Source organism: Cetorhinus maximus, chromosome 14 (assembly GCF_964194155.1).
Source record: "Cetorhinus maximus chromosome 14, sCetMax3.hap1.1, whole genome shotgun sequence".
NCBI classification, from domain to species: domain Eukaryota; kingdom Metazoa; phylum Chordata; class Chondrichthyes; order Lamniformes; family Cetorhinidae; genus Cetorhinus; species Cetorhinus maximus.
This window is the reverse complement of record NC_135892.1, coordinates 71,934,437-71,960,877: the sequence shown is the minus strand read 5'-3', so window position 1 is coordinate 71,960,877 and position 26,441 is coordinate 71,934,437. Positions and strand designations below refer to the sequence as shown.

The 26,441-nt window shown below is 41.6% G+C and overlaps 1 protein-coding gene across 1 annotated transcript in view; it reads left to right on the top strand.

Moving 5' to 3' along the window:
• Positions 1-26,441, top strand: part of ush2a (Usher syndrome 2A (autosomal recessive, mild)) — a 1,183,552-nt gene that overhangs the window by 838,584 nt on the left and 318,527 nt on the right. Inside the window, exons 48-50 of the mRNA XM_078556364.1 lie at positions 6,164-6,373; positions 18,015-18,217; positions 19,951-20,063. Coding sequence (XP_078412490.1) covers positions 6,164-6,373; positions 18,015-18,217; positions 19,951-20,063 — 526 coding nt within the window. The remainder of the gene's footprint in view (positions 1-6,163; positions 6,374-18,014; positions 18,218-19,950; positions 20,064-26,441) is intronic.

Here is a 26,441-nt window from a genome sequence, read left to right as displayed (position 1 = left end):
TCCACCTTCCGTGAGTTGCTTTGCAGCGGAGCCATGTCCAAGAGAATTCACCCAGCATGCAATGAATATTCCTCCAGGGTCCCGTTGCTGCTGGTCTCCAGCACCTTTCTGCTCCTCAGATGTCCACGATGCGAGCAAGGCCCTGACAATAAGTCACACTTGTCAAGACGTGTTGTGCACTGGCATGTTTTCCCGCCGATGTGGGTGGGTGATCCAATGTGGGGAGAGGTGGGGTGATTCCGGCAGGCTGAGCTTATAATGACATGCAAATGTATTATAATAAGGTTCCCAACACCCGGCAGTGGGAAATGAAGCCCACCATTGACAGGCAGAGCAGCTGATTGCAAACTGGTTTCACGACATTGTGAAACTGATTTTTGGCCTTCTCACCAAATTGTCTGCTCACACCGCTGAACGCACCCACGCCAGCGGGCACGAAAAATCCCACCCTTAGTATTAGGAAAATGTATTTGTCCTTCATTAGACTTGCACCTTTGCCTGGGCAATAAACTGCCTTTCAAATAGTAGTCAACTTTTCTGTTCCTTTCTCTGCCAGTTAGATAAGTTTATGTATCATAGTTTTAGCTAGTCAATCAGCTTTGGAGTTCTGTTTAGTATTATTAATTGCTTACAAATGAATTTCTTTCTTAGCTAGACATTTTTTGTCACAAGTTAATTGAGCCAATAAGCTATCAAGGTAAAGTTCTGTCACCAAGAACAGAGAGAAAACATTAGTCCTGCCATAAATTGAGTCTAGATCATTCTGACACAAAGGCGATTTGTTCTCTTAGATGCTGCAATCAGTAAAGTCCATTATTGTTCAATAGGTGATAGCCTATTTATTCCTTTAGGTAAATGAGTTTGGTATATAACCTTCTGTAACCAGGAGAAGAAGAAAGACATCACTTTTTCGAAGGAATCCTGATATGGGGACCAAAGAGTGAAAAATTTCACATGAGATTTAATACATTGGGCCACTAAGTTATTTGATTTATACATCAGGCCACAAGGCTGGATGATAAAGTGTATATTTATTTTTGTGTCAAAAGATAACTAAGCATCCCACTAGTTGTGACCGCCAATAACTGATATTCACAATAGAATGTTTAATTATAAATATTTATTTTAATGATCAAAGAAAAATATATAACTAATAAGGATCCTCCTAATTATAATGTATTTAAAACATTGGCAATTATTCTACATTCTGCATTATTTATTAACTAAAAAGTTGTCAGATTGTAAATTGATTTATTTATTTTCTCACTAATTTTCCTCTTCCCAGAGTTTTCACTAAATTCCAGTTCCACAGATAGTGCCGTAAAAAGGGGGCATGTCCTGTCTCCGTTACAGTTATAGTTTTGCCTGCCAATCTTTGATTCTAATTTACCTGGGCCAGATCCACTCTCACTCCAGCCTAGATTGTGCCTTGCCCTTTTCCATCCTACTTTAAAACTCTTGATACAATTATCACTGTCCCCTAAATATTCCCCTAATGATACATGATTCACCTGATCCACCTCATTCTCCATCACCAGATCCAGCAATGAATCCTTCCTCGTTGGGCCAGAAACATATTACTCTAGAACATTCCCCTGAAAGCACTTGAGAAACTATTCCCTGCCCTTTACTCACTCAGTCCACATTAGAATTATTAAAATCCCCCATTGGAGCTACTATAACTTTTGCACCTCTCTGTAATTTCCTTGCAAATTTGTTCCTCTATATCTTTCCAATTAGTTTCTAGCCTACAGAATATACCCAGTAGTGTAATGGCACCTTTATAGTTCCGTAGCTCTAACCAAATGGATTCTGTCCTTGACTCTTCTGAGATACCCTCTCATACAGCATTTTAATATTCTCCTTATTCAATGTGCCATGTTGCATCCCTTTGTTCCTTCCCTTTCTTCCCTGAATACCTTGGGCTGAATTTTATGGGCAGGTCCCAGAAGACATTTTGGCCCTGAACCGACCAACATTAATCAACATCGATAACTTGATCCAGACCACCTTAAGGAGTTGAGGGGTGGATTCTGCCCCTCGGTGGGAGGAAGTCCCACCCTTGAGAGCTGTCACAAATCTGACTGGCTGGCAGCTCTAGCAGTTTCAGCACCACCAGAACTCAGTAATGGGGGGAACTGGGACTGTAAGCAGGCCATAGGATGAAAAGGACATGGCCTCTGGAGCGAGGTGAGTTTGGCGTTTTGGACAGGGAGGGATTAGGGAGCCAATGGAGGAAGGATAGAGTGGTGGGAGGAGCAGGTTTGGGTGGCCAGGCAGGAAGTGATAAAAAGAGGTAACATCTTGGCTCCAATGCACACAGGAACCCCCCCCCCCTCCCAAAGGACATACCACCCATCCTCGCTGCCTTTTAATGAGTTGGGTTATAAAAACAGCCTTCCCACCCCCACCCTCCTGCCCAAGTCAACTACATTATGGCACGGGTAGCATAATATTCTGATCAATTGGCTTGTTAACAAGCTCATTGCCCGTTAATTTCTTTTATTATTTCAGCATCCGATTGCCTACCATTTTATGGGGAATGGATTGGGTGTGGGCAGGAAGGCAATAGGCTAGCCACCCGCCATATTTTATGTGTCTCCCCCCCACCCACAGTGCCAAAAACACTCCTGGAGAGGGGCTGTAAAATCCAACCCCTTATATTTACTACCCAGTCATGCCCTTTTTGAGCCAGGTCTCCATTACCGCCACAAGATCATATTCCCACTTGGCTGCCTGCGCCTGCAGCTCACTAACCTTATTTACCATACTCCTTGCCTTCACATACCTCATCCTCCTTCAGGTACCATGCCCTTAGAGGATGTTGGCAACCGTGGACTTCCATTGGATTAGTCCATGATTATGCTTGGCAAAGTACTGCTGTGGTTTGCCATTGCCTTCTTCAGTATGACTGACCAGGAAACTCTTCCGCTCTTACCGCCTGCCATCAGGCATGTTGGAAGGATTTACAAGCTGATAATCAACTGATTTGGCCATGTTATGAACACATCTTCCATGGCCATCAAGTCCCAGAGTGGGACCAAGAGCTTCTGGCCAAGAGGGAGGGACACTACCACTGCGCCACAGGACCTCACCTTCACATACATGCATTCTAAGCCTAATTTACAGGGAACAGATTGGGAGTGGGCAGCAAGGCAATGGGCTAGCCATATATTTTATGTGTCCCCCACACCAACATCCTCCCCCTCCCCCAGAGCCAAAAATACCCCTTCGAGAGGGGCCGTAAAATCCAGCCCCTTGTATGCAGGAATATTTACTACCCAGCCCTCTCCATTATCACTCCGCCCTGAAGAAGGGTCATACAAACTTGAAACATCAACTCTGTTTCTCTTCCAACAGATGCTGTCAGATCTTCTGAGTTTTTCCAGCATTTTCTGTTTTTATTTCAGATTTCCAACAGTATTTTGCTTTTATCCTAATTTAGACCTTATCGCATTCCCTCTTACTCTGACCCCATCTAATTCCTTACTATGTTTAACTCTAGCGCTAACTGTCTCTCCCAATTCTTTGTGCACCCTGTTTTTCCTCACTAATGATACATGTTAGTTCCCATCCATCTGTCAACTTGGTTTGAACCTTCACCAATAGCACGAGCAAACCATTCCACAAGGTCATGGCTCCACCCGAAGGAGAGTTTTCCCATTGATTCTCAATCATTTCAATGTTACTGGGGCTCCTTGATGCTACACTGGGTCAAATGCTGCCTTGACGTCAAGGGCAATTGTTCTTAGCTGACCTCTGGAATTCATCTCTTTTGTTCACTATTGGACCAAGGCTATAATGAGGTCTGAAACTGAGTGGTCTTGGTGGAACCCAAAGTGCACATTGGTGAGACACTTGATAGCACTGTCAATGCTTAGGATTGAGAGTAGACTGATGGAACAGTAATTTTCTGGATTGGATTTGTCCTGCTTTTTTTGTGCAGCACATACCTTGGTAATTTTTCACATTGTCGGATAGATGCCAGTGTTGTAGCTGTACTGGAAAACTTGGCTAGATGTGTGGCTAGACCTGGAGCACAAATCTTCAGCACTACAGCTGGGATGTTGTCAGACCCTATAGCCTTGTTGTGTCCGGTGCACTCAACTGTTTCTTGCTATCATTTGGAGTGAATCACATTGGCTGAAGGCTGTTATCTGTGATGTTTGTGTCCTCAGGAGGAAGCCGAGATAGATCATTCACTTGGCTCTTCTGGCTGAAGATGATTGCACTGACATGTTGGGCTCTGCCATCATTCAGGATGGGATTGTTTGTGGAGCCTTCTCTATGAGTACTAGTCTTGTTTTGGGCTGGCTACCTGGAAATTTTGAGGAATTAACCAAGCAGGAGTAGTCTGTTTTCCAACCACTGCATTCAAAATATAATAGTAGATATGTGTGAAGAGTTCCATTTCACATTCATTCATACCTAGTTGGACCATTGCATCCACATAGCCTTTTTTTTAAATGAAAACAAAATATTGCAGATGTTGGAAATCTGAAATAAATACAGAAAATAGTGGAAACACTCAGTAGTTCTGGCAGCATCTTTGGAGAAGCGCATTTAAGGTTTTACATCAGTGAACGAGTGTTCTGTTGAAAGGTCGTCGACCCGAAACACAGATGCTACTTGAGTATTTCCAACATTTTCTGTTTTTATTATTGCCTTATTTAAGAATTGGCCTTGTCCCTGAGAGCTTTTTTGATCATAGGCAAAATGTGGTATCCTTAGAAAAGCACATTATATATCAACAAATCACCTTTTCCTTCTTCCCACTGAACCCTCCAAACAACAAATCAGTTCATGCTCAACAACTTGAAAAAGCTATGACTGAAAGCAACACAGCTGCTAGAATTTTTCCAATCTCTCCTGAGTGCAGCGTTCAGTTTCCCAAAAATGTTCAGTTTGGCCTAATTTACAAAACTCCACAAAAGGGCATGATTTAAATTTATGTACTTTCCCCTAATGACACTATTCATGCAGGATATTGTTGATGCGTGGGCCAGTGTTCAGATGTGTATATAATGTAAAACATTATATCAAATGTTTTGGAGTAGCTTGTAATCCTTTTTAAATGACATAATTAAGCTAATATTTATTTTGGAATAGTGGGGGATAACGAAGTGGACAAAATATAAGATGGAAAAAAATCTCCCTAATAATCAAGCAAAGCTCCGTGGAGTCATAATTCTCTGACAAAATCTCTTAAAAACTAGAAGATATAGAATTCCAAGAGTACTGTTTGGCTCAGCGTTAAATAATATGATGTTGTATTTGATACATATCAAGCATTGGGCAATTTGACGGGCAAGTTTGCAAGCGGGGATCCCATAAAATTCTGTTGGTGCCTTTCCCACCCACCCACCCCCAACCTGGCCATGGTTTAATGGGTGGCAGGCAAGGCCTTGGGCAACCCACCCCACCCTTGCACCAATTGAGACCCTTAATTGGTTAATGGCCACTTAGGGGCCATTTGCAAGTTAGCTGCTAATTTTCAGCTGGCAGGAGTTCAGTGATGACAGGAAGCCTAGCAAGTAAGCCTACTTGGGCCTTGGCCAGGAAAGCAGGGGTGGAGGGGAGGTGCCTGCTTTACGGCCCTCTTTTCTGATCAGAGGTCGGCAACCCCCAAGATCTGTCCCCTCCGCCCCAGGCCTGAGCACCCCAGCCCCCAACCCATGCCGACCATGCCCCCAGGACCTGCCTGGCCATGCCAAGAACCACTTCACATGCCCAACAATTTCCATGCCATCCAGTTCCTGGCTTTTCTTATTCGCCAACAAGATGCAGTCCCAGCAGTGTCCACTGATTCCGGTGGTGCTGCTGGCCAATCAGGTTAGCTGGCAACTCTCAGAGGCAGGGCTTACTCCCCTGATGAGGATGGAAGGCCTATATCAACCAGTTAATGCTCCCCAGAGCGTTAAATGGCTGGTGGGGCAGTCTACCAGAGCAGGGAGCAAGTTTTACGGCAACCTTTTCGGTGGCGGGGCAGGAAATCCCGCCACCCGTAAAATCCTGTCCATTGTTTAATTTAGATACTTATAATTGCAATTGTATGAATGAAGTATAATTTTCTTTGGCATTTTCAGTAAATGTTAGTCACTGAAGGATGATCAATCAGCCTTGATAGTTTAACTAATTATGTTCTACTCTTTTTAAATTAAAGCTTTGCAAGAATTGGAGGGAGATGTGGAATATTACATCCTGTACATCAATTCAACTGCCTATAGCAACTCTGTGTCCTTCCCAGCTGATGTGAACTATACACTGATTGACGATTTGCATTCAAACACAGAATATTGGCTTTTCATTGAGGTCTTCAATGGAGCCCATAGTGCCAGAAGCGAGATGGTGCATGTGACAACGTCTGATGGGGGTTAGTAAAATCACAAATGTTCAAGACTGTTTAAAATCTGAGAATAAATGTGATTGATTTTTGTGGAGGTTGAAATCAGTCATCCATCCATAATAAAATTTCCTGTTATTGAAGGAAAATAGCTAAAACGCTAAAATCCTTAAGTGCTGTTGTCATCAAGTGATAGATCAATAAGGGCCCCAGTGAGACAGTTGCAGATAGCTCTAATAGAGTATATTAGCACAGTTTTTTCAGATCTTCCCATGATACCAGCATATATCCACACTGCTGTTTGGAAAATACAACATACTCTGTCAATAAATGGGAGAATATAAAAACGATTAATGTTTCTAAGTAATTTCATCTACAGAGCAGTGAGCTTTTAGGGTAGCAGGCAAACACAGAGCCATACCTAATGTACCCGGAGATTTGATGCTCAACCATTGCTAAAAAAGAATCTTCCCCTGAGACTTTTAACTTGCCTGTACCTGTAGAGAGGGAGAGCTTCAGGTGAATTTCTTCAGTAAATAACCTTATTCTACCAACTTGAGTCTGCAAGTTCTAAAGCAGGGTGAAGTCCTCTGCAGATGTTTCCTAGAAAAGAACTAGATAGCCTTTTACCTATCTTCCAATAAAACCTTGCAGGTAATCACTTGCAGGAAGATGTAGAGACAGGAGTGATGCTTTGTCTTTCTCACAGGGTTACTTTGGAACTCATTTTGAGACCTAAAATGTTCAGGAATTCATATTATCTGGAGTATTTCTGGTCAGCCACTGCATGAAATAAAGTTGTTGGCAAAGTTAAACTATCTGGTCTTGTCGCCTAAAAATACCACACAAATAAACCTGAGCATTTATTTGACTTTCCAAAAGTCTTAACAATAGAATATCTTTATGAAACGAAAACTCTGTGTGACAACCCTATTAGAGTTCTTTGTGGATATAAATGGCAGAGTAGACAAGGATGTCTAAGGTTAAGGATGTTGGTTGCAAACTGATCAACTTTAAAAAATAGGCTGCCCCGCAGCAATAATACTCCGGGGCAGCCTTAACAAGCTGAGAGTGGTACTTCCACCCCTCAGTGGAAGGAATTCCCATCCTCGAGAGCTGTTGGCCAATCCGATTGGATCCGGATGGAGACAAGGAACCAGAAAGAAGTAGAAACGCTACACCACCAGGTTGAAGGCAGCTGCTGTCGAATGATGAGAGAGTGCAGTTCATCCTCAATTTCGAAATGAAATCAGGACCAGATCAGGGAGGGTGGTCAAAGCGCCAGAGAGACTAACCCTTTGAAGTCTGAGACTAGGGAGAGATGCAGGAGGAATTGCATAGTTTGGATAAAGACTTAGGGGAGATGTAGAGTAAAGGGAACACCTGATACTGATGTAACTACTGATTTAACTATGATACAATGTCACTTAACAAAGTGACTGCAATCTGGTGAGAAGCAGAAGTACAACCTGGTGTAGAGTACTGAGGTGTATATAGATCTGTAAATAAACAATAATATTCTTTACGAATAACAGGCTATGGTAGCATTCTTAGGATAACAGCCAAACCCTAAAAAAAAACCAACTACATTACAACTCAAGATGAAACATACCTCAAAGTCTATTTCCTGTGCTATCCTTTGATGTCATTAGTATCTAGAAATCCGTCACTCTCTGTCTTGAAAATAGTCAATGACTGAGTTTCCACAACCCTCTGGTTAGAGAATTACAAAGGTTCACTATCCTCTGAGTGAAAAAATTCCTCCTCATCTCAGTCCTAAATGTTCTGAGACGGTGTCCCCTAGTCTTAGATCCCCCTCCCCAGTCAGATGAAACATCCTTTCTGCATCTACCCTGTCTATAGCCTCTTAAGAATTTTGTGAATTTCAATGAGATCACCTCTCATTCTTCTTAACTCTAGAGAATGCAGGCCCAGTCTCCTCACTCTCTCCTCATAGGACAGTCTCACCATCCCAGGAATTAGTCTGGTGCATCTCCGTTGCAATCCCTCTATGACAAGTATATCCTTCCTTAGATAAGGGGACCAGCTTTGTACACAATACTCCAGATGCAATCTAACCAAGGTTCAATCGAAGCAAGACAACTTTACTCCTGTACTCAGATCCCTTTGCAATAACATACCACTTGCCTTCCTAACTGATTGCTGCACCTGCATGTTAGTTTTCAGTGACTTATGAACAAGGATATCAAGGTCACTTCAACATTTCCCAATCTCTCCCCATTTAAGAAATACTCTACACCTCTATTCCTCCTACCAAAGTGGATAACCTCACTTGTCCACATTATATTCCATCTGCCATATTCTTGTCCACTCACTAAGCCTTTCCAAATCCCCTTGAAGCCTCCTTGCATCATCTTCACAACATACATTCCTGCCTAGTTTTGTAACATCTGCAAACTTGGAAATATTACATTTGGTCCCCACATCCAAATCATTAATATAGATTGTCAACAGCTAGTCCCAAGTACTGATCCTTGCCTGCCAACCTGAGAATGGCCCATTTATTCCTACTCTCTGTTTTTGGCTTGTTAACCAATCCTCAATCCATGCCAGTATATTACCAGCTATCCCATGTGCTCTAACTTTGTTTACTAACCTCCTGTGTGTGACTTATCAAAAGCCTTCTGAAAATCCACATACACCACATCCACTGACTCCCCCTTATATATTCTGCCAGTGACATCCTCAAAAAACTCAAACAGGTTTGTCAAACATGATTTCCCTTTCATAAATCCATGTTTACTCTGCTAATCAGATCATTATTTCCTAAGTGTCCAGTTATCACATCCTTTATAATAGATCCTAGTATTTTCCCTACTGCTGACGTCAGGCAAACAGGTCTGTAGTTCCCCATTTTCTCTCTCCCTCCTTTCTTAGATAGTGGGGTTACATTTGCAACCTTCCAATCTGCAGGCACCATTTCAGAATCTATAGAATTTTGAAAGATGACCACCAATGCATCCACCATCTCTATAACCATCTCTTACAACATTCTGGAAAGTAGATCATCAGGTCCCAGGGATTTATCAAACTTCATTAATTTCTCCAGTACTACTCTTTTACTAGTACTAATTTCTTTTAGTTCCTCATTCGCGCTAGTCCCCTGGTTCTCCTCTATTTGGGGAGGATTTTTCTTCCTCCGTGAAGACAGACACAAAGTAATCATTTAGCTTCTCTGTCATTTCCCTATTCCCCATTATAAATTCTCCTGTCTCTGCCTGTAATGGACCCACATTTGTCTTTGATAATCTTTTCCATTTTACATACCTACAGAAGCTTATACTGTCCATTTTTATGTTTCTTGCTAGTTCATATTTTATTCTCTTTTTCTTCATGAGTTTCTTGATCCTCCTTTTCTGAATTCTAAATTGTTGCTGATCCTCAGGCTTACTACTCTTTTGGCAACTTTATGAGTCTCTTCCTTTGGTCTGATATAATTTTTAACTTCATTTGTTCGCCACCCTTGACTCACTTTTCCTGTTGGTTTTTTGTGTCTTAAAGGTGTGTATATTTGTTGTAAACCATGTATTAATTCTTTAAATACTACCCATTGCCTGTCTACCATCATACCATCCGCCACAGCCAACTTTCCTCTCATACCTTCATAGTTTCCTTTGTTTAGTTTTAAGACCCTAATTCCAGTTTGAACTACATTGTTTTCGAACTTAATATAAAATGGGATAATATTATGGACACTGTTCCCTAAAGTCACCCATGATTACTGTTTTACCTCTGTGCCATGCATCTCTAACTTTCTGATTTATACTGTGCCCTACATTACCACTGTGATTTGGTAGCCTGTAAACAACTCCTACCAATGTTTGCTGCTTGCTCTTTCTTAGCTCCACCTAAACAGATTATACATCTTGTTCTCACTAATCTCTCTCTCACTAATGTACCGATCTCATCCCTAATTATCAACGCTACCCCACCTCCTTTTCCTTTTTGCCTGTCCTTCCTAAATATAGAATATCTTGAATATTCAGTTTCCAGCCTTTAGGTCACCCTGTAGCCACATCTCTGTTATAGCAATTAGATCATTCCCATTTACTTCTATTTGTGTCATCCATTCACCTACTTTGTTATGAATCTTGCGTGCATTCAGATTACATGCCTTCAATTCTGCCTTTTTAACATTATTCTGTATTTTGACTCTTTTTGATGCTGGAATTTGTTTCTGCTGCCTTCCGCTTTCATTTACTACTTTTCTACTTCCCATTACCAGTTTTATTTTTCTCCTATCTTAATTCCTTGTTATGGTTCCATCCCCTGACAAGCTTGTTTAAGGATTATTGATGTTTTCAGTTATTTATATGCAGCAAACCAAATGGCAAATGAGCAATGATCTCACACGTTTCCTTCATTCTTGGCATTCCTTGATGCCCTGATACGACTTTCTAAGCCACTCCAAAGAAAAGTTAAGAGTCAACTTTGTTAGTGTGGGACTGAGCCAGATATATGCCAGATCAGGCAAGGATGGATGATTAGGACGGAAGATTACCTATCCTAAAAGAACCAGTTGAGATTTTACCACAGTCTGACAGCTTCATGGTCACCTTTACTGATGGCAGCTTTTTAGTCCCAAATTGCAGAAGTGAATTCTATATTTTAAAACTGCCATGGTGGGAATTAAATTCACATTCTCTGGATTTTTAAACGAAGCATCTGGATTACCAGCCCAGTAACAAACCATTGCATTACAGTACCAACCCCGCCCTCTCCCCCATCCATATACCACTTGCTTAGTCTCAATCCCATTCACAACCTGATCCAGAATTTGGGAACTTTATCCCTCACCTTCCACCCAAAATAACAATTTCTTATCCGAAAAAGACCTTAGGTGACAAAGTTTTACGCGGAATAGAATTTAATGCATTAATCAATTTGAATATATGTAACCAGAGTATTCTGATGGTTGTCTGTTAACTATAGAGAATACAATTTTTTGGGAAATAAAAACATACCAAAAGACCCCAAAACAGATCAAATCCCTTCCATTAAAATGGTTGTGACAAAAGAAAGAAAAGGGCAGTTTAATGCTACATTAATTGGACAGTTTGGAACAACTTAAAAAAATTAGAAGTCTGGCATATATGCTAGTTAGAATCTCATTGTATGTGAATAATGAGGTGTTAACTGACCCATGTAGATGAACGACTAATAGATCAGCATTTGTAAAAATGAGAAAGGGGATCATTAATCTGTTGTTTAAGTGCGCAATTTGTGTATAGACAGCAAAACTATACACTTAAATGAAAATTACTGTTATTATACACTTGACAGAACAGGTTTTGAGATAACAGATGGGAGGAGGTATGTTGGTTTAAAATAAACCTAAACAGAATATACAATTAAGTGAACCAAGCCATCTACATTTAAATGTCCGCTCTTCATCAAATTATTCCATTTTATAAGAGCTTTTGTCTGTCTTTTCCCTAACTTGGTCTCCTCTTGTTGTCTATATAATGGTAGAAAAGGCAGGAACTATTGTGAAACTGGCTAGTGGGATGTGTGCAAGAGCTGTCAGAGCTGACTCTCATTTTAATTTTTCTTCTTTCCATTGAAGAAACGCTTGACTTCTGTTAAGACCACCATCCCCACATTCATAATGTAGAAACTGATGATCTAGGAGTGTGGGAGAAATGCAACCTGATAATTCATCTCGCCAAGGTGCTTCAATTCAATTCAGTGTGCCACTGCACCTCACAATTGTCCTTTGCTATTCAATGAAAATAATTAGCAAAATAATAATAATTACAGAGCCATCATTTAGGTTGACACAAACTTTGAAATGGTAACGTAAGCTCTTTGGCCTGAATTTTCCGGTTGGCGGGTGCGGGCACGGGCCCGATCGCCGACGACGATTGGGTCCGCACCGCCATTTTACTTAGGCCTCCCAGCGTATTTCTCAACTCCCAAGGATAGCGGGAGTGGGCAAGTGGCAGCAGGCGTGCACAGACCACCGGGTCCAATGGTGACTTGGCAGCCTGTTTAAATGAAGGCCTGGTAGCCTTTTCTAGGATGCTCACAAGGCCACAGAGGGCTTCTGGTGAGCAGGCCAGGCTGGAGGGTAGGGCAGTGGGACAGGCCAAGCTGGAGGGTAGGACGGGGGGTGCCATCTGCCACTTGTTTTTCGGATGACTGCCTTGCTGCCCTCCTCAAGGAGGTGGTAGCACGGTGGGAGGTGCTGGTCCCCCAAGATGGAAGGAGGAGGCCCCCCCCACATGACAAAACTTGCCTGGGAGGAGGTGGCAGAGGCAGTTAGCTCCCGCGACGTGGTGCAGCACACCTGGATTCAGTGTCGCAAGCACTTCAATGACTTGTTGCGCTCTGGCAGAGTGAGTACCATGTTGCCATTGGGCATTTAACCCAGCAGGTTGACTTACCCCCCTGCTGCCCGCACCCTCCCCCTACAATCGTGAGTGTTGTGATGCATTGAATCATTGACGGCATTTGTCCTTTGCTGGGTGGGCAAGCAGGTATTGCCCATACTGAGGTCAACCTGAGAAATTGATGAGGAGATGCCCCCGCAGCATGTGTTACACTGAGTCCCACAAAGTAAATAATACAAAACTATCAAAATCCCTCATAATTTTGAACACCTCGATTTGATCTTTCCTTAACATTCTCTGCTCTAAGGAGAGCAATCTCTAGCTCTGCACATAACTGAAGTCCCTCATCCTTGGTAACTTGAAGATCATGACTCGATGTGAGGCCTTTTGTGAAAAATGCATTGCACTCTTTGAGGCTGTGCTATTCTGTTTAAATGGGGTCCCTTTTTTTCCTGGTGGTGCCATATATCCCTTTTCAGCATTGAGATGTTCTGTCAGTGATAATGCTGCGAACCTGCACTGGATAAGTAATATGACATAAAATGAAAACTGGTCCAGGGTCATGGGAGTTTCAATGTGCCAGGCAGAAGTCTAAAGATGGGATGAGGAAAACCCAACCCCTATACTATAATCCTGTTTTCATGCCCTTTCTGTCTATTCTTTTATACATTTTCAAATACCTATGCATCTCTCTTTTACTGTGTCTTAGTCTCTGTCTTAATAGTCACTTGTGATAAAACATTTTATGGTGTAATGACTCCACATGGAAAATAAATTCTAACATCCCCCTTCATCTTCAAGTGTTTATACCAATTTGATATCCTCTTGTTACCAATTTACCAACCAGTGAAAGCAAATTTTCTTTATATACCCTCAGAAAACCATTCATAACTTTGAAAACCTTTGTTAGGTCCCCATTAGATTCTTGTTCCAATAAGAAAAGGTCTAATTTTTCAAGCCTTTCCTCGTGAAAATAAATGTTTTCTGTCTTGCCAATATCCTTTAAAGTGGCTACCAGACCTGCACAATATTCCAATTGTGACTTAATTAATAAATTATATACATTTAACATCACTTCCTTGCTTTTATTATTCGATACTCCTGTGTATAAAGCACAGAATCTCCGTTATCATAAATTTTTTGTCTCCTGCCAGTGGAAACAGTATAAATAATGTGAAACTATCAAAACCCTTCATAATTTTGAATACCTGTATCTAATCTTCTCTTATCATTCAATGCTCTAAGTAGAACAATCCCAGTTCCTCTAGCTGTAGCCCTCATCACTGGTACCTTGAAGGTCATGACTTGATCTGAGGCCTTTTATGAAAATTGCCTGTGTTATGCCCTTTTCCACTCAGGGGGAGGTGATGGTGTAGTGGTATTGTCACTGGACTGGTACTCCATGGACTGGTGTCATGCTCTATGTTCCTGGGTTCAGATCCTACCATGGCAGATGGTGGAATTTAAATTCAATAAAAATCTGGAAGTCAAAGTCTAATGATAACAATGAAACTGTTGTCAACTGTCATAAAAACCCATCTGGTTCACTGCTGTCCTTCAGGGAAGGAAATATCTCCCATCCTTCATGTGACTCCAGGCTCACAAACAATGTGGTTGACTCTGAAATGGCCTAGCAAGCCACACAGTTCTCAAGGGAATTAAATGCTGGCCCAGCTAGTGATGCACACATCCCAAGAATGAATTTTTAAAAAATCTGTATTACTAGATGTCCCTTTTCCTCCACACTGTTAAGAATCTTATAATTTATATATACTTTCTTTCACGGCATATTTTCCTAGAGTGTAGTCATTCATATTGAACAATAAAAAGGGCTACTCACCTCAATTCTTCGTTCTGTTAAAGGACCTCTACTCAACTGTTAATCTGTTTTCTCTATTTTTAAATTCTGATGTATCAGCATTTTAGCTTTAGAAGAAAGAAACAACCAATTCTAACTAAGGTAAAATATCGTATCATTGATTGTAGAATTTCTTCATACCCCAGTGATCACTTTCTCATGCCCCACTGAGCTGTGTCCCCATACTACCTGATACTATGTGCCTTGTTGGCACTTACCTGAACCCAAACCAACACTTTATATAAAACTGTCAGCTATCATATAATTTGTTGTGACACATGATCGGCTAGATATTCAGGAGAAGACAGTGGCCTAGTGGTAATGTCATTGGGCTAGTAATCCAGAGATCTAGGCTAATGATCTGAGGGCATGGGTTCAAATCTGACTGTGGCAGTTGGTGGAATTTAAATTCAATTGACCAAAAATCTAGGATTGAAAGTCATTTTCAGTAATGCTGGCATAAAAACCCATCGTATTCACTAACGTCCTTTAGGGAAGGAAATCTGCCATCCTTATCTAGTCAGGCCTACATATGACTCGTGATCCACAATAATGTGTTCGACTTTTAACTGCCCTCTGAAAAGGCCCAGCAATCCCTTCAGTTCAATGGCAATTAGGGATGGGCAACAAATTCTGGCCTTGCCAATGTTGCCCACATCCCATCAATGAATAAAAAATATATATTTGGGAAAACTAGCAAATCTAAACCTTTTGTTTCTTGCTTAATTCTTAGTATAATTAATTTGTCACAAACATTTCAATTCCCATTATAAACTTCCTTGTTATGCATCCATAAAAATGCAAGATTATACCTCTTTGTTAAAAAATCGTTTTTGTTGCAATTTGAATTGTTGTATGGGGTGGGTGAAGGAATCAGGTTTTCTGTAAAAAAGTTTTGGATCTGATTAATATTGTTTGTGTTCATACTTACGCCAGGCAAGGTGCTAAAATGTTTTAACACCAAATAATAAACTGCAAATGCAGTTTAGTGAATTTTTTTAAAAGGTGTTAATTTATAAAACAGATTGCTTTGGGATTGGATCAATGCAACATCAGCTTTGTAGTCTTTTGCACCCATCACAAATTGGGTGATGAGTGGAAAAAATACGAAGCTTAAGTAGCACTTACCTACCATTTTACAACGCATGAGTAATCTGATTGCACACACCAAGATCTTGGGGAGATTTTCAGTGGCTCAGAAAATATGGAAACCAAAGTCCTGTTATGCACAGCCTGATCAGGGCAAACATGCATAAGTTTAAAAGAACCTCACTGGCTTTGGCTGGGTGTGCACTGAGTGGGTTAAAATCCCAGAAAGTCAGCTCCTGGCAGCAACAGTTCCTGGGCAAATGAGGCAATTTTAACACCACACCTGCTCAGTTTCTACCACATGGATAGGATTAAAATTGCCCTGCCTCGATCAAGTTAGTGAAGATGGACCGACACTTTCCAAAGTCATTTTGATATCCATATAATATAATAATTTACAAATAAACTACTCAAATGCTTTTGTCCTAGTCACAATTTCTTAAATATTGAGACAATAGGAACTTGCACCTAATCCACCTCAACTTCAACAATCCACAAAGGTTTACATATGAGCTTACTGATTTCCTTGAGCTCTCTGAAATGAATTGCATTGCAATTTTCTTAGCATCAAATGCATCAATCTTAACTAAAATGTTTCTTGCAGTTAATTCTAATGAAGCAATTTTAGAGACACACCTGTAATGCTGGGACTGTTGCATTATTTTCAGAAGAAATAAAAACTGATGCAAAGTATTTAGCTCCATCAACCATATTTTCACATTCACACATAACCTGCCCTCACAATATGACCCATGATGGTTCCATGACATAACTGAAAAACAAATGCTTACATCATTACTGCAATGATCCACCCTTCTTTCTTCTAATACTATTTTAAGTTTGTGAAAATATTTTTTCTGCTTCTCCCACTCCCACTTTATCAACAAGGCATGATTTGCAAGCAACATCTGTCGGAAAGATAGGGTAACGTTTTTTATAAGGTAGTGAGCACTATTGCTGAAATCCTGGGTTGGATTATATGCTCCCTTGCCTGGCGGGTTGAAGATGGAAGCTTGTAAAATGTAGCCTGCCACCTTCCTGCCTGCCCCTCACCAATCTCCCATTTTACAGGGATTGGTGGAGGCATCTGGCGGCCAATTAATGGCCACTTAAGTGCCTCATCCTGCACTTGCCGCTATTTTATTTGCGGTAGCGGGAAGGCCCATACCTAGTGAGTAGCCTGGCATCTTTTATATGTTGGGCAAGGAGGGTCCCCTTTGGGGGTCTCCTGTGTACATTGGAGGCACCCCCTCAGTCATATCCCCCTTTTCCTCACCCCACCAATCCCCAACCTCTCAAACCCAGCCCTCCCATCACCCCACTCACTCCCCTACCTGGGGCCTGCTAGTCAGGGCCCACCAATACCCCAGACAGTCTGGCCTTAGCTCCTCTTCTTCTGACCATAAAATGACTGCAGGGCGGCCAGCTATTTCTTGGGTGGGTTCCCGACCAACATTTTAATCGGGTCGGGGGGGTGGGCATGCAGGGATGGGGAACACAGCACGTATTAAAATCCAGCCCTCTGTAATATATTCAGGATCATATATATCTCAACCAAGCAGCAACAGTAAGACCATTAGGCCGGTGGGAATACATTTACACTTCTCATGAAGATGTACTAAATATTGCAACATAAGGGCTTCTTTTGTTGACTGTTCAATGAAGCAATATAGCGTTTTTGTTTTTGTTTTCCCAACAACTTTCCTTTGTACTTTTTTAGAATATTTATCCCAATCGGAGGTCTCTTTAAACAATGACTGAAGTGTGAACATTCTCCCTGATACTTCAGCTTTGGAATGGTTGGCACTGTGGCAGTACACTAGTGGTGAAGCACACTGGAAGGATTTATTAAAAAATATTTATATATGCATCAGGAAATTCAATATTAAGCTTAGCTGCTCGATTGATTTTGGCTGTCATAAAGTGGGCACAGAACAACTTTCACTTTTATGCCTTTTAGCATAGCACAAGTTTTCCTTAAAATACGTAATGTCTACCATATACACTGATGCCTGATCCACCATGACAGCTAAAATATATAGTTTTAATGAAAAATGAATCAAATTGAAGGATTTCAAAATAAAATCACCAAAAACTGCAATCTAACATACATGAAATTTATCTGATTTAGTTGATAAATATATCCCTCAAAGTAATTTTGTTTTATCAAGATTGACTTCATTAATTTAGGTTACTGGTGTGTCTTCTCTGTCTTTGACTTGAACCTTCTCTTGTTGGTTTCATATATATTTCAGTAAAATAACCAGATTTGCATTGAACCATTTTTAAGTTAAATGCTCATGCATGTTTCATTAACCAACTGGTTTCGGTGACAGCTGGAATTTAGACTGTTTTTCCTCTCCATTTATAGAGCCTGAAGGCATGCTACCTCCAGAGGTCAATGTGATCAATAGTACAGCTGTTTGTGTCATCTGGACATCACCATCAAAACCAAATGGTTTTGTCACCAAATATTCTATTTATGTGAATAAAAAGCAGCGCGATACTGGCATGAATTTCCCTGGGTCTTTTGCATTGACAGACCTCCTTCCGTTTACTGTATATGAGATACAGGTTAGGAGTGAGCTGTTCTTTTTATATTAAATAGTTAGTTATCATGTAATTCTATGCTTTCCAGCTATTTTCTGTGTACATTTTGACTTTTTTCAGTCCATCTATTTCAGTATGTTATAGCAGTTATACCATGCATTTGGCTTTGATATAAAGCACTTTTAATTTTGGTTCAGTTTTCACTATGTAGTGTAACCCTCATGTAAAGTCATCAGCATCAAATTTGGACAGGCAAAGTTAGACTACCACAAGGTAGTACTCTAACATCAGCTTGACTCTGCATCAGATGCAATATAAGTGCAACTGATGTGAAGCAACATTTCAAAAACATTGTAAAGTGGTCCAGCAGATTACCTGGAAATGTTTAAAACTTCAATATGTTTGTCAGAAGGTCAATGGCCCTATAATGTGTGCAGGATTTCATTTTCCTTGAACGGAAAGAAAAGAGTAGCCAGCGGGATAAGCAGATCTTTCCCCTCTAGTCAACTACATAATTCTAAGCATCAATCCTCTGAGCAGTATAACTAGATTTTCATTTCTCAGTACTTATTTTGACCATATTTTTTGTTATATTACTTTTGGAATTTTTTATATATCCTTAAAGAAGTGTAACACATCAAGCAAATGGTTCAACATTTCTCACTTTATTGAACTCACTGTGTTCAGTCCAAATGCATGAATCGATGCCCGCTAATTCTGGTACAAATAATGAAAAATAATTATTCCTGGCACAAGCGTTTTCTTTCTATTCCTCTGAAAAAGCTCAGAAACGTAATCCAGCATTATTACAATTAGAGTCACAAATACAAAATAACCATATTTAAAGATTGTATATTGATCTCAATTTCTTTTTCAGTCTGTTATGTAGAAAATAAATCCAAGCATAACATTGCCCTGAGCCACTGGCTCAGGTTGTGACACTTATTTCTGAGTGAGAACTTTGTGGGTTCTAACCCGCAATGCAGGATTTGAGCATAGAGCTCCGGCTGGCACTTCAGTGTAGTAGTGGGGCATGGTGTATAGTCAGGATCCTGCCTTTCAACCTGCTGTTCAAATGAATATAAAAGATCCCATGGCACTGTTCAAAGAACAGAAGAATACTGGATATCCATGCTAAATTTTGAACTCAGTTCTATCAACTCTCATCCTCCCTGTTTTGCCATAGTACCCTTTTGCACATTGCATGGCCTTTAAATATGTTGCAGCTCAAGGAAAAGACTGAATCTATGCTGCTGTGCAAAATTCCACATCCCATCAGCCAATCATGAAATGGCATTTGTGGCATCAACAGAGCTGTCTGCAACCAGCAGAGAGTGGCCCCAGCTTTCTGGTTGAAGTTGCAGATGTTGAACTAGGCAGCAGTGAGCAATCCCAAATGAATAATAGCAGAGGAAATCTACAAATCACCAACGGATATAAAACTCTGGTGATTATTATGAATGACTGCTATCTGTTACATACTATTTTATATTTTCCAGTCATTTTTTTTCTTGAAAAGGCAGTTTTTCATGTTTAATCATGAATCATCCACGACTCAAAGAAAGTAGAAAGAATAAGACATTATGAATTTCCTCGGTTATATATCAACTATAGGAATGTATAATTTGCACATTTTCCACTTAAATTCTGAAAGTGAGAATAAGATGCATGCCTGTTTAGTTTGATTTAATGCAAAAAGCATTTAAATTTTATTCTGGAACTTTTGAAAAGGTATTTTTTGTGATCTTTTATGCAAGGTTGAGGTCTGCACAGTGTATGCCTGCACTAAAAGCAACTGTACCCAAGTCACCACTCCAGAGGATAAACCAGATGATATAGCTGCACCACATATACATGCTATCAACTCAAGGTAAGCAAAATCTCTCATTTTCTAAAAGTAATTGATTTAGCAATAATTTGTATTTTAATTGCAGATTTTTTTTTACAGAATATAAGTTCTGGGTCCTCTGAATTATTTTCTGCTGTTACCAAATTTGGAGGCACAGAGTCTCAAATGACAGATTATGTAAAAATGGAGAGGGACTAACAAAATAATGTGTGTTATAAACTCAGAGGTTGCAAAGCTTTGAGAAAACACTAGTGTTTTTTTCATGACAATACTATCAGAAAAGGAACACATCAGATTCAAAAAGAAATCTTCATAAAAATTAGGGAAGAGTCCAACAGTGTCTACCAGTCCTGATCTGACATTCTCTTTCTATCTACTTTATTTGTTAGAAGCTAATGCAGTTCATTCGTTCCTATAAATGTCTTGGGACATCTGGCTACATTAAATACACAAGTTGTTGTTGTTGTAGATACAAATGTTAGATCAGATGGACTGCAACGTTTCAAGAAGGAGGCTCATCACCAGCTTCTCAAAGGCAATTAGGGATGGGTAACAAATGCTGGTCTTTCTAGCAACATTCAAATCCCATGAAAATATTTTTAAAAACATCCTGGATAGTTAGCCATTGTAACTCGCCGGCCATGGAGGTGATGTCAGAGGTCTGGTCCATTTTAATGGCTGGGCACAATAACGTAGGCCAGGATTTTCCAGTCCTACTCGCCACTGGGGTCTTCTGGTCCCCCAGAGGCTGTGGGGGGAGCCAACATTTTCTTATAGCTGCCTCCCTTGGCCCCACAGAAATAATTTTCACACTTCTCTGTATGAGCATATCCTTATTGCCCACGACCTTTAACTGATCAGGGCATCCATAGCAAGCACTCCAATCAGTAAGCTCTTAAAATAGTTTTTGGGGTCCTAGGTAAATCATTAGAACTTAGCTGGGCTTTTCCGGCCCCACCGAGGTGGGACCCGCTGCAGGAGATTCGGCGGCCCAGCCAACAATCCTTTGACTTTCAGAAGGATTGGACGATCCTGGCAGTGGGCGGGGCTGGAAAATCCCACCCTTTGATTTATTTACTTTCATGAAGCTTGGGTGGATACCGCTTTTCAGCAAGAAAATAGTAGCATTAAAATGGCTATGCGTTGGTAAAAGTTTACGGCTTTAACTTCTACTTCACTCACTTTCTACCAGATGGAAATAGTTAAAATTCACCTTAGGATGCTGAATTAATAGAACCGTCACTGCCAGATTTAAGGGTAATTATCACAAAATCACAAATAGTACTGTTATTTTTGTTCAACTTATTCTTAGTGCCATTTTGTGACCTGTGCAGAATATCACATTTTAAACTCTCCCATTGTTGCACTGTGTTAACCAATTAAATTAGTATTAACAAAATGTCACCTTTCACACAAGGTAGGAGCAACAATAACTTATGTTTCAAAACAATGTACCTGCATTTTGATAAAAAGTAAATATGAGTACTTGAAAGAACAATAAATATTTAGTCAGGGTCCAAATGAAATATTGGAAAGGCCTTAAATTGCATGAACAGATTGTTAGTCTGTTTTTACTGTTTTCTTGTCTCCAATTTTGCAGTAATTTATCTTGTCAGGTCTTACAAGCCATGTTCTATTCCCTTCCTTCCAGCTTTCTACCAAAAGCCATTTTCATGCCAGCAACTGGAATGTACACCAGAGTTATACCAGCTTTCACTCCCTGTTTGGCACCACCTGACTTCTGCTCAGACATTCCTGTTCGCTCTCTCTCTCTGACAAAACAGTTGGTTTTGGCAATTCACTGCTTACATGTTCAGTCTTATCACATTCTAAAGATAACAAATGATAAAATGCAGATTAAGCTAGTAGCAAAGACTTCCATTTATCTCTATTTAAATACACTCACTGTCTTTTCATTAAACCATGAGTCTGTTAATTATGGATGTCAATCAATAATTTACAATAAAATACAATTTCAGAAGTTACCTTTTTCAAATTACACCAAATTAAGAGCTGTACAATGGAACATTTAAGAGGCAAATGTTTAATATTATATACACTTTTTATACAAGGAAGACTAGATACTGAGCAAACTTCACTCCTGCCAATCTAACAGATCTAGAACAGGCACAATGAACACTAAATATATTTTTGTTCTTTCAGAATAAAACAACCTCTTTTAAAAGTGTCCATTTTTATTAGCTGACTTATCTAACCTGCAATTCGAAAATAACAAAAATAAGACTGTAACACTTAACAGATCAAAAATTTGCTTTTATAAAAAAATAACTTAGCTGCATTATTTATGATCTCACAATGCCACGAGAGCCATCTACTGTGATCTTATTAGGATTAAAAGAGCTGGAACTTTGACCATTTTGTTTGAGTCATGTCACATTCCCCACTATCAACCATGTCACTAGGTAGGTGAACTTCGATATTTACAAAATTTATCTAAACTTGACAGGGAGATTGTTGGGAAAGGGCACACATTCTGCATTCTTAACTACTTTCTTCTCATTTGGCCACTAATATGGTGACTATTTCCTGATCTATTTATGAATTAATCTGGGCCGAGTGAGGAGAAGTCATGCTTCTCACTGCCGGAGCCAGTCAGTATCAGAAGACCGATCAGGGAAAGATGCTGCTGATCTCTTTACAAGCATTTATTATTAAACAGCACAGTGGAATGTAAGGAGGAAGTGACTCAGAACTGTTTCTCATTAAGGAAGGGTATCTGGTTTTTGATTCACCCTTTGTCACCAAACTATGTACAATTACAACCATTCTCAATGAATGTGAATTCAAAGAAGAACAGTGCATCTAAAAATGTGGGTTTTTCACTTGGCCTGAACTGTACTGAATGTTCTTTGTATGTGGGTGGGGTTTTGCTGATGAGCAAATGGAGCCTGGGCAAAGGAAAATGTGGTGCACTAAAGAATAGGTATAAATTTGCAATAGTATGGGGCAAGAGCAGAGGATTGGGAATGTGTTTATAAACAAAGTAAATCTGTATATGTTTAAAACAGCCACAGCCTACTAGCATTGAATATGAGTTCTAAAGTTAAACAAGCCAATTTGTATAATACTGTGACTCACTAGGGAGAAATTTTCCCTGTCAAGTTTGGAAGCAGGTTTTGCATGTGCAGGGAGTTAAATGCTTGAAATTGATGTAAAGTCGGGACTCCAACATTGTGCCTCCCTCTTTGTGATTTCTAGAGATTAAGGTGAGTGGGGATCCTTTTTAACCTATCAGCTAAGAAATTAAGTAAGTAATTTAAATACCAATTAAGGACTTTTTAAACCATCAATCCTGGATTTCCCAGCCAGGGCACCTATTTCCCGTCCTGTCAGGAACTCACCAGGGATAGCAAGGCAACTGCAGAGGGGAAGAACTTCTTCAATGAAACCAAAAGGCTGGGCAGGCTTTGTTCACTGAAAGTGAAGGGCTTCAGCCAAGGCCAAGTGAGAGACTGCTTTTCATAGCATTTCTTCTTTGAGAGAGTGCTATCACTGCTTGGCAGGTGATTGCCAACTTGTTGGAAGGCACTTCATCTGTCGAGCACTTCACTCACCTTCAGCTGCACTTCCCTGCTGTCAGCCCTCGCCAAGGCATGGGAGCAGTTTCTGCAGCTGCACCTTGCGACTTTAATGAGGAGCAAGAGCAGAAGTAACACCACCGCCATCAACACGAGCAGCAGCAGGAGCAACACGAGCATCACCACCAGTACCAGCTGCCTCCTCCTCTGCTCCATTACGCTCCGCCGGGCAGATGGTTTGGCCACCAAGATCTATCTGGAGGGAAGTGAGACCCCCAATGCAGGGTCTACAGACAGATCAACTCTCTGACATATTTAAGCATCAGTGCTTCAGGAGGCTCAGGCTCTCGTGACAGGTCGCTGCTGACATCTGCAGCTTTCTGAAACAAAACCTCCTTCCCACTGGAGCAGGTGGGAACACATTGCCAATGCCCAATTAGGTGTCTGTCACTGGCGGGCCGCTCCTCCTCTGGGTCTCTGCCTCATGCCAAGTTGTGTGCTCTCTTCTCCTGCAAGGTAAAAAAGCAGAGAGGCGTGAGTGTTCATAATGGCTTGTGTGAAGAGGAGAGAAGGACACCATTTGTGAAGGGTGACTCTGAGGCAAGGGTATGAGAGGGCAATAGGCTGTTGGTTGTTCAGATGGTGATGTTAGGTGCCTGGAGAGAGAGGAATGAATGGAGCTGCAAGGTGTGTTGGTCTGAGGAGTGATGTGCAAGAGAAAGCTGTGAAAGCCAGAGTGAGGGGCATGGCACCTGAAAGTGCTAAGCTGATTGCTTTTCTCATCCTTCTGATATCCTAGATCTTCTTGGTTTACTGTCTCCCAGTTGGAGAGATCATACTCCTACTGTTCACTCCCTCCGCCACTTACATCCACATCTGCTTGTTTGCAGAAGTTGGCCTCTTCCACCCATCCTTAGGTGAGTTTGCCTCACTGCAGACCCCCAGATCCTGCTGCAGGATCTCCAGGCAGGAGTGAGAGACCCAGGATTTTCCAGGTCTCCTCTTCATTCCTGTGGTTCCAACAGCCTGTTGTTGAGCTAGTGTAGCCCGTGCCATGGGCAGGATTTACCCCTCATTGCATTAAGTGCAACAGTGGGCATGAAAAACGGTTTTCTGACTGCCGGCCACCATGGCGGGTTTTTGCGCCATATCGTCTACTTCCTGCTGCATTAATTATGCACACACGGGAAACATGCTGGATCGTGGGTGGGCGGCATCTGATTCATCCATCCCACCGTGAGCTCACTGCTTCCTCATTCCGGGCGTCATACTTAAACGGCACCCATGCAGAGCTTTGTCAATGCCTGCAGCCTAGAACTTCCACAGATGAGAGAGATGGCCCCAAAAGAGAAAAAAACAGCTGCACCCAAATTCAGTGACTCCTTCCTGAAACGCCTGCTGAAGGCAAGCAAGGCCCACCACAATGTCCTCTATCCACTAACCTCACCACTCCGGCTTGGCAGGCGGTGGCAGCATCGTTCAGTGCCAATGTAGCATAGAAGACGTCAGCCACCTAGTGCAGAAAGAGGATTAATGATCTCATCTGTGCCACCAGGGTAAGTCAACCATCACATCACTCTCAACTCACACACTCACCAGCACATCACACATTCACTGGCACCTCACACCCTGCCAGCTCAAGGGACATCACCACTGACTCTCACACACACCTTCACACCTCCATTTGGCCTCATTTCTTCTGCAATTCGTGTCTTCATCTCATCCATGGCTGCAGTCACCACTCACACATGGCAGGCATCCTTATCATCTGTCCTGGTACGCTCATGCTCTCCATCTGTCTTTATGTAGGACAAGCTCATACGCAACTGAAGGGAGAGATCTCACACCGGGGGTGGAGCCCCTACGAGAATCGAGCCATCGAGCTGGCTGGAGAGGACGAGGACTGTGCTTGCATCGATGGTGAGGTAGGCGGCGCACAACCAAGTGAGGATCCTGCACCAGCTCATCCCTCAGACAACCAGACTGTGAGTGCATTGTCCTGTTTTAGAATCGCCTTCCATGCGTTAATTATCTCTCCTTTCTTTCATAGGCACCACTAGAAAGTGGTCAAGGGCACCCACAAACCAGGCCTTCAGCTCCAGCTCAGCTCCAGCACTAGTGACACCCTCGGATGAGGGACCAGAGAAGTGCACCATAGAAGACCCATCACAGGGCTCAGCCACACACTCCAGCATCGCAGAGACACACACCTCAGTGGGACCTAGTTCGGGGTCACAATCTAGTGAGCACAGCACAAATCTGGTCCACAGCAGGCGAAGGCAGGGACATCCGAGGTTGTGTGCACTCAGAGGACTGTTGGAAGCCAGGAATCTGTGGAATCCAAACCAGATGACAAGCCTCCAGACTCGGTTCTAAATGAGGTGGTGGAGCTGCAGCAACAATCAAAGGAACATCAGGAAGGGATGTCAGCTGCATTTCTCAGATTGCAACAGACAATGGAAGAGTCCATCCGCATTCAGTCTGAGGTGATAGCACCGGCATGCCGATGCACCAAGACCAGCACTGGTAGGATGGCAGCCGCCATGGAGATCTTGGTCCAGGGCATCGGTCCTGCACTGCAGCAAGAGCAGCCCTCCATTGCTGTAGCCATTGGTGGCATCCATCAGTGGCTATGCGAGAGAGGGTTGGGGCACCTAGATCACACTCCAGCTGCACCTTGTCCTCAAGGAGTCAATCAGGCGCCCTCAGGCACCCATAGGGATGAGGACCAGCAACTGGACACCCCAGGGTCATCCAGGTGACTCTGGGAATGTCCGGCTGATCTCAATCCCCTCTTCCTGTGACCCCATCACCTTCAGCTCCACAGGCTGAGGCAATGCACCTGCCCCACAGCAGCACA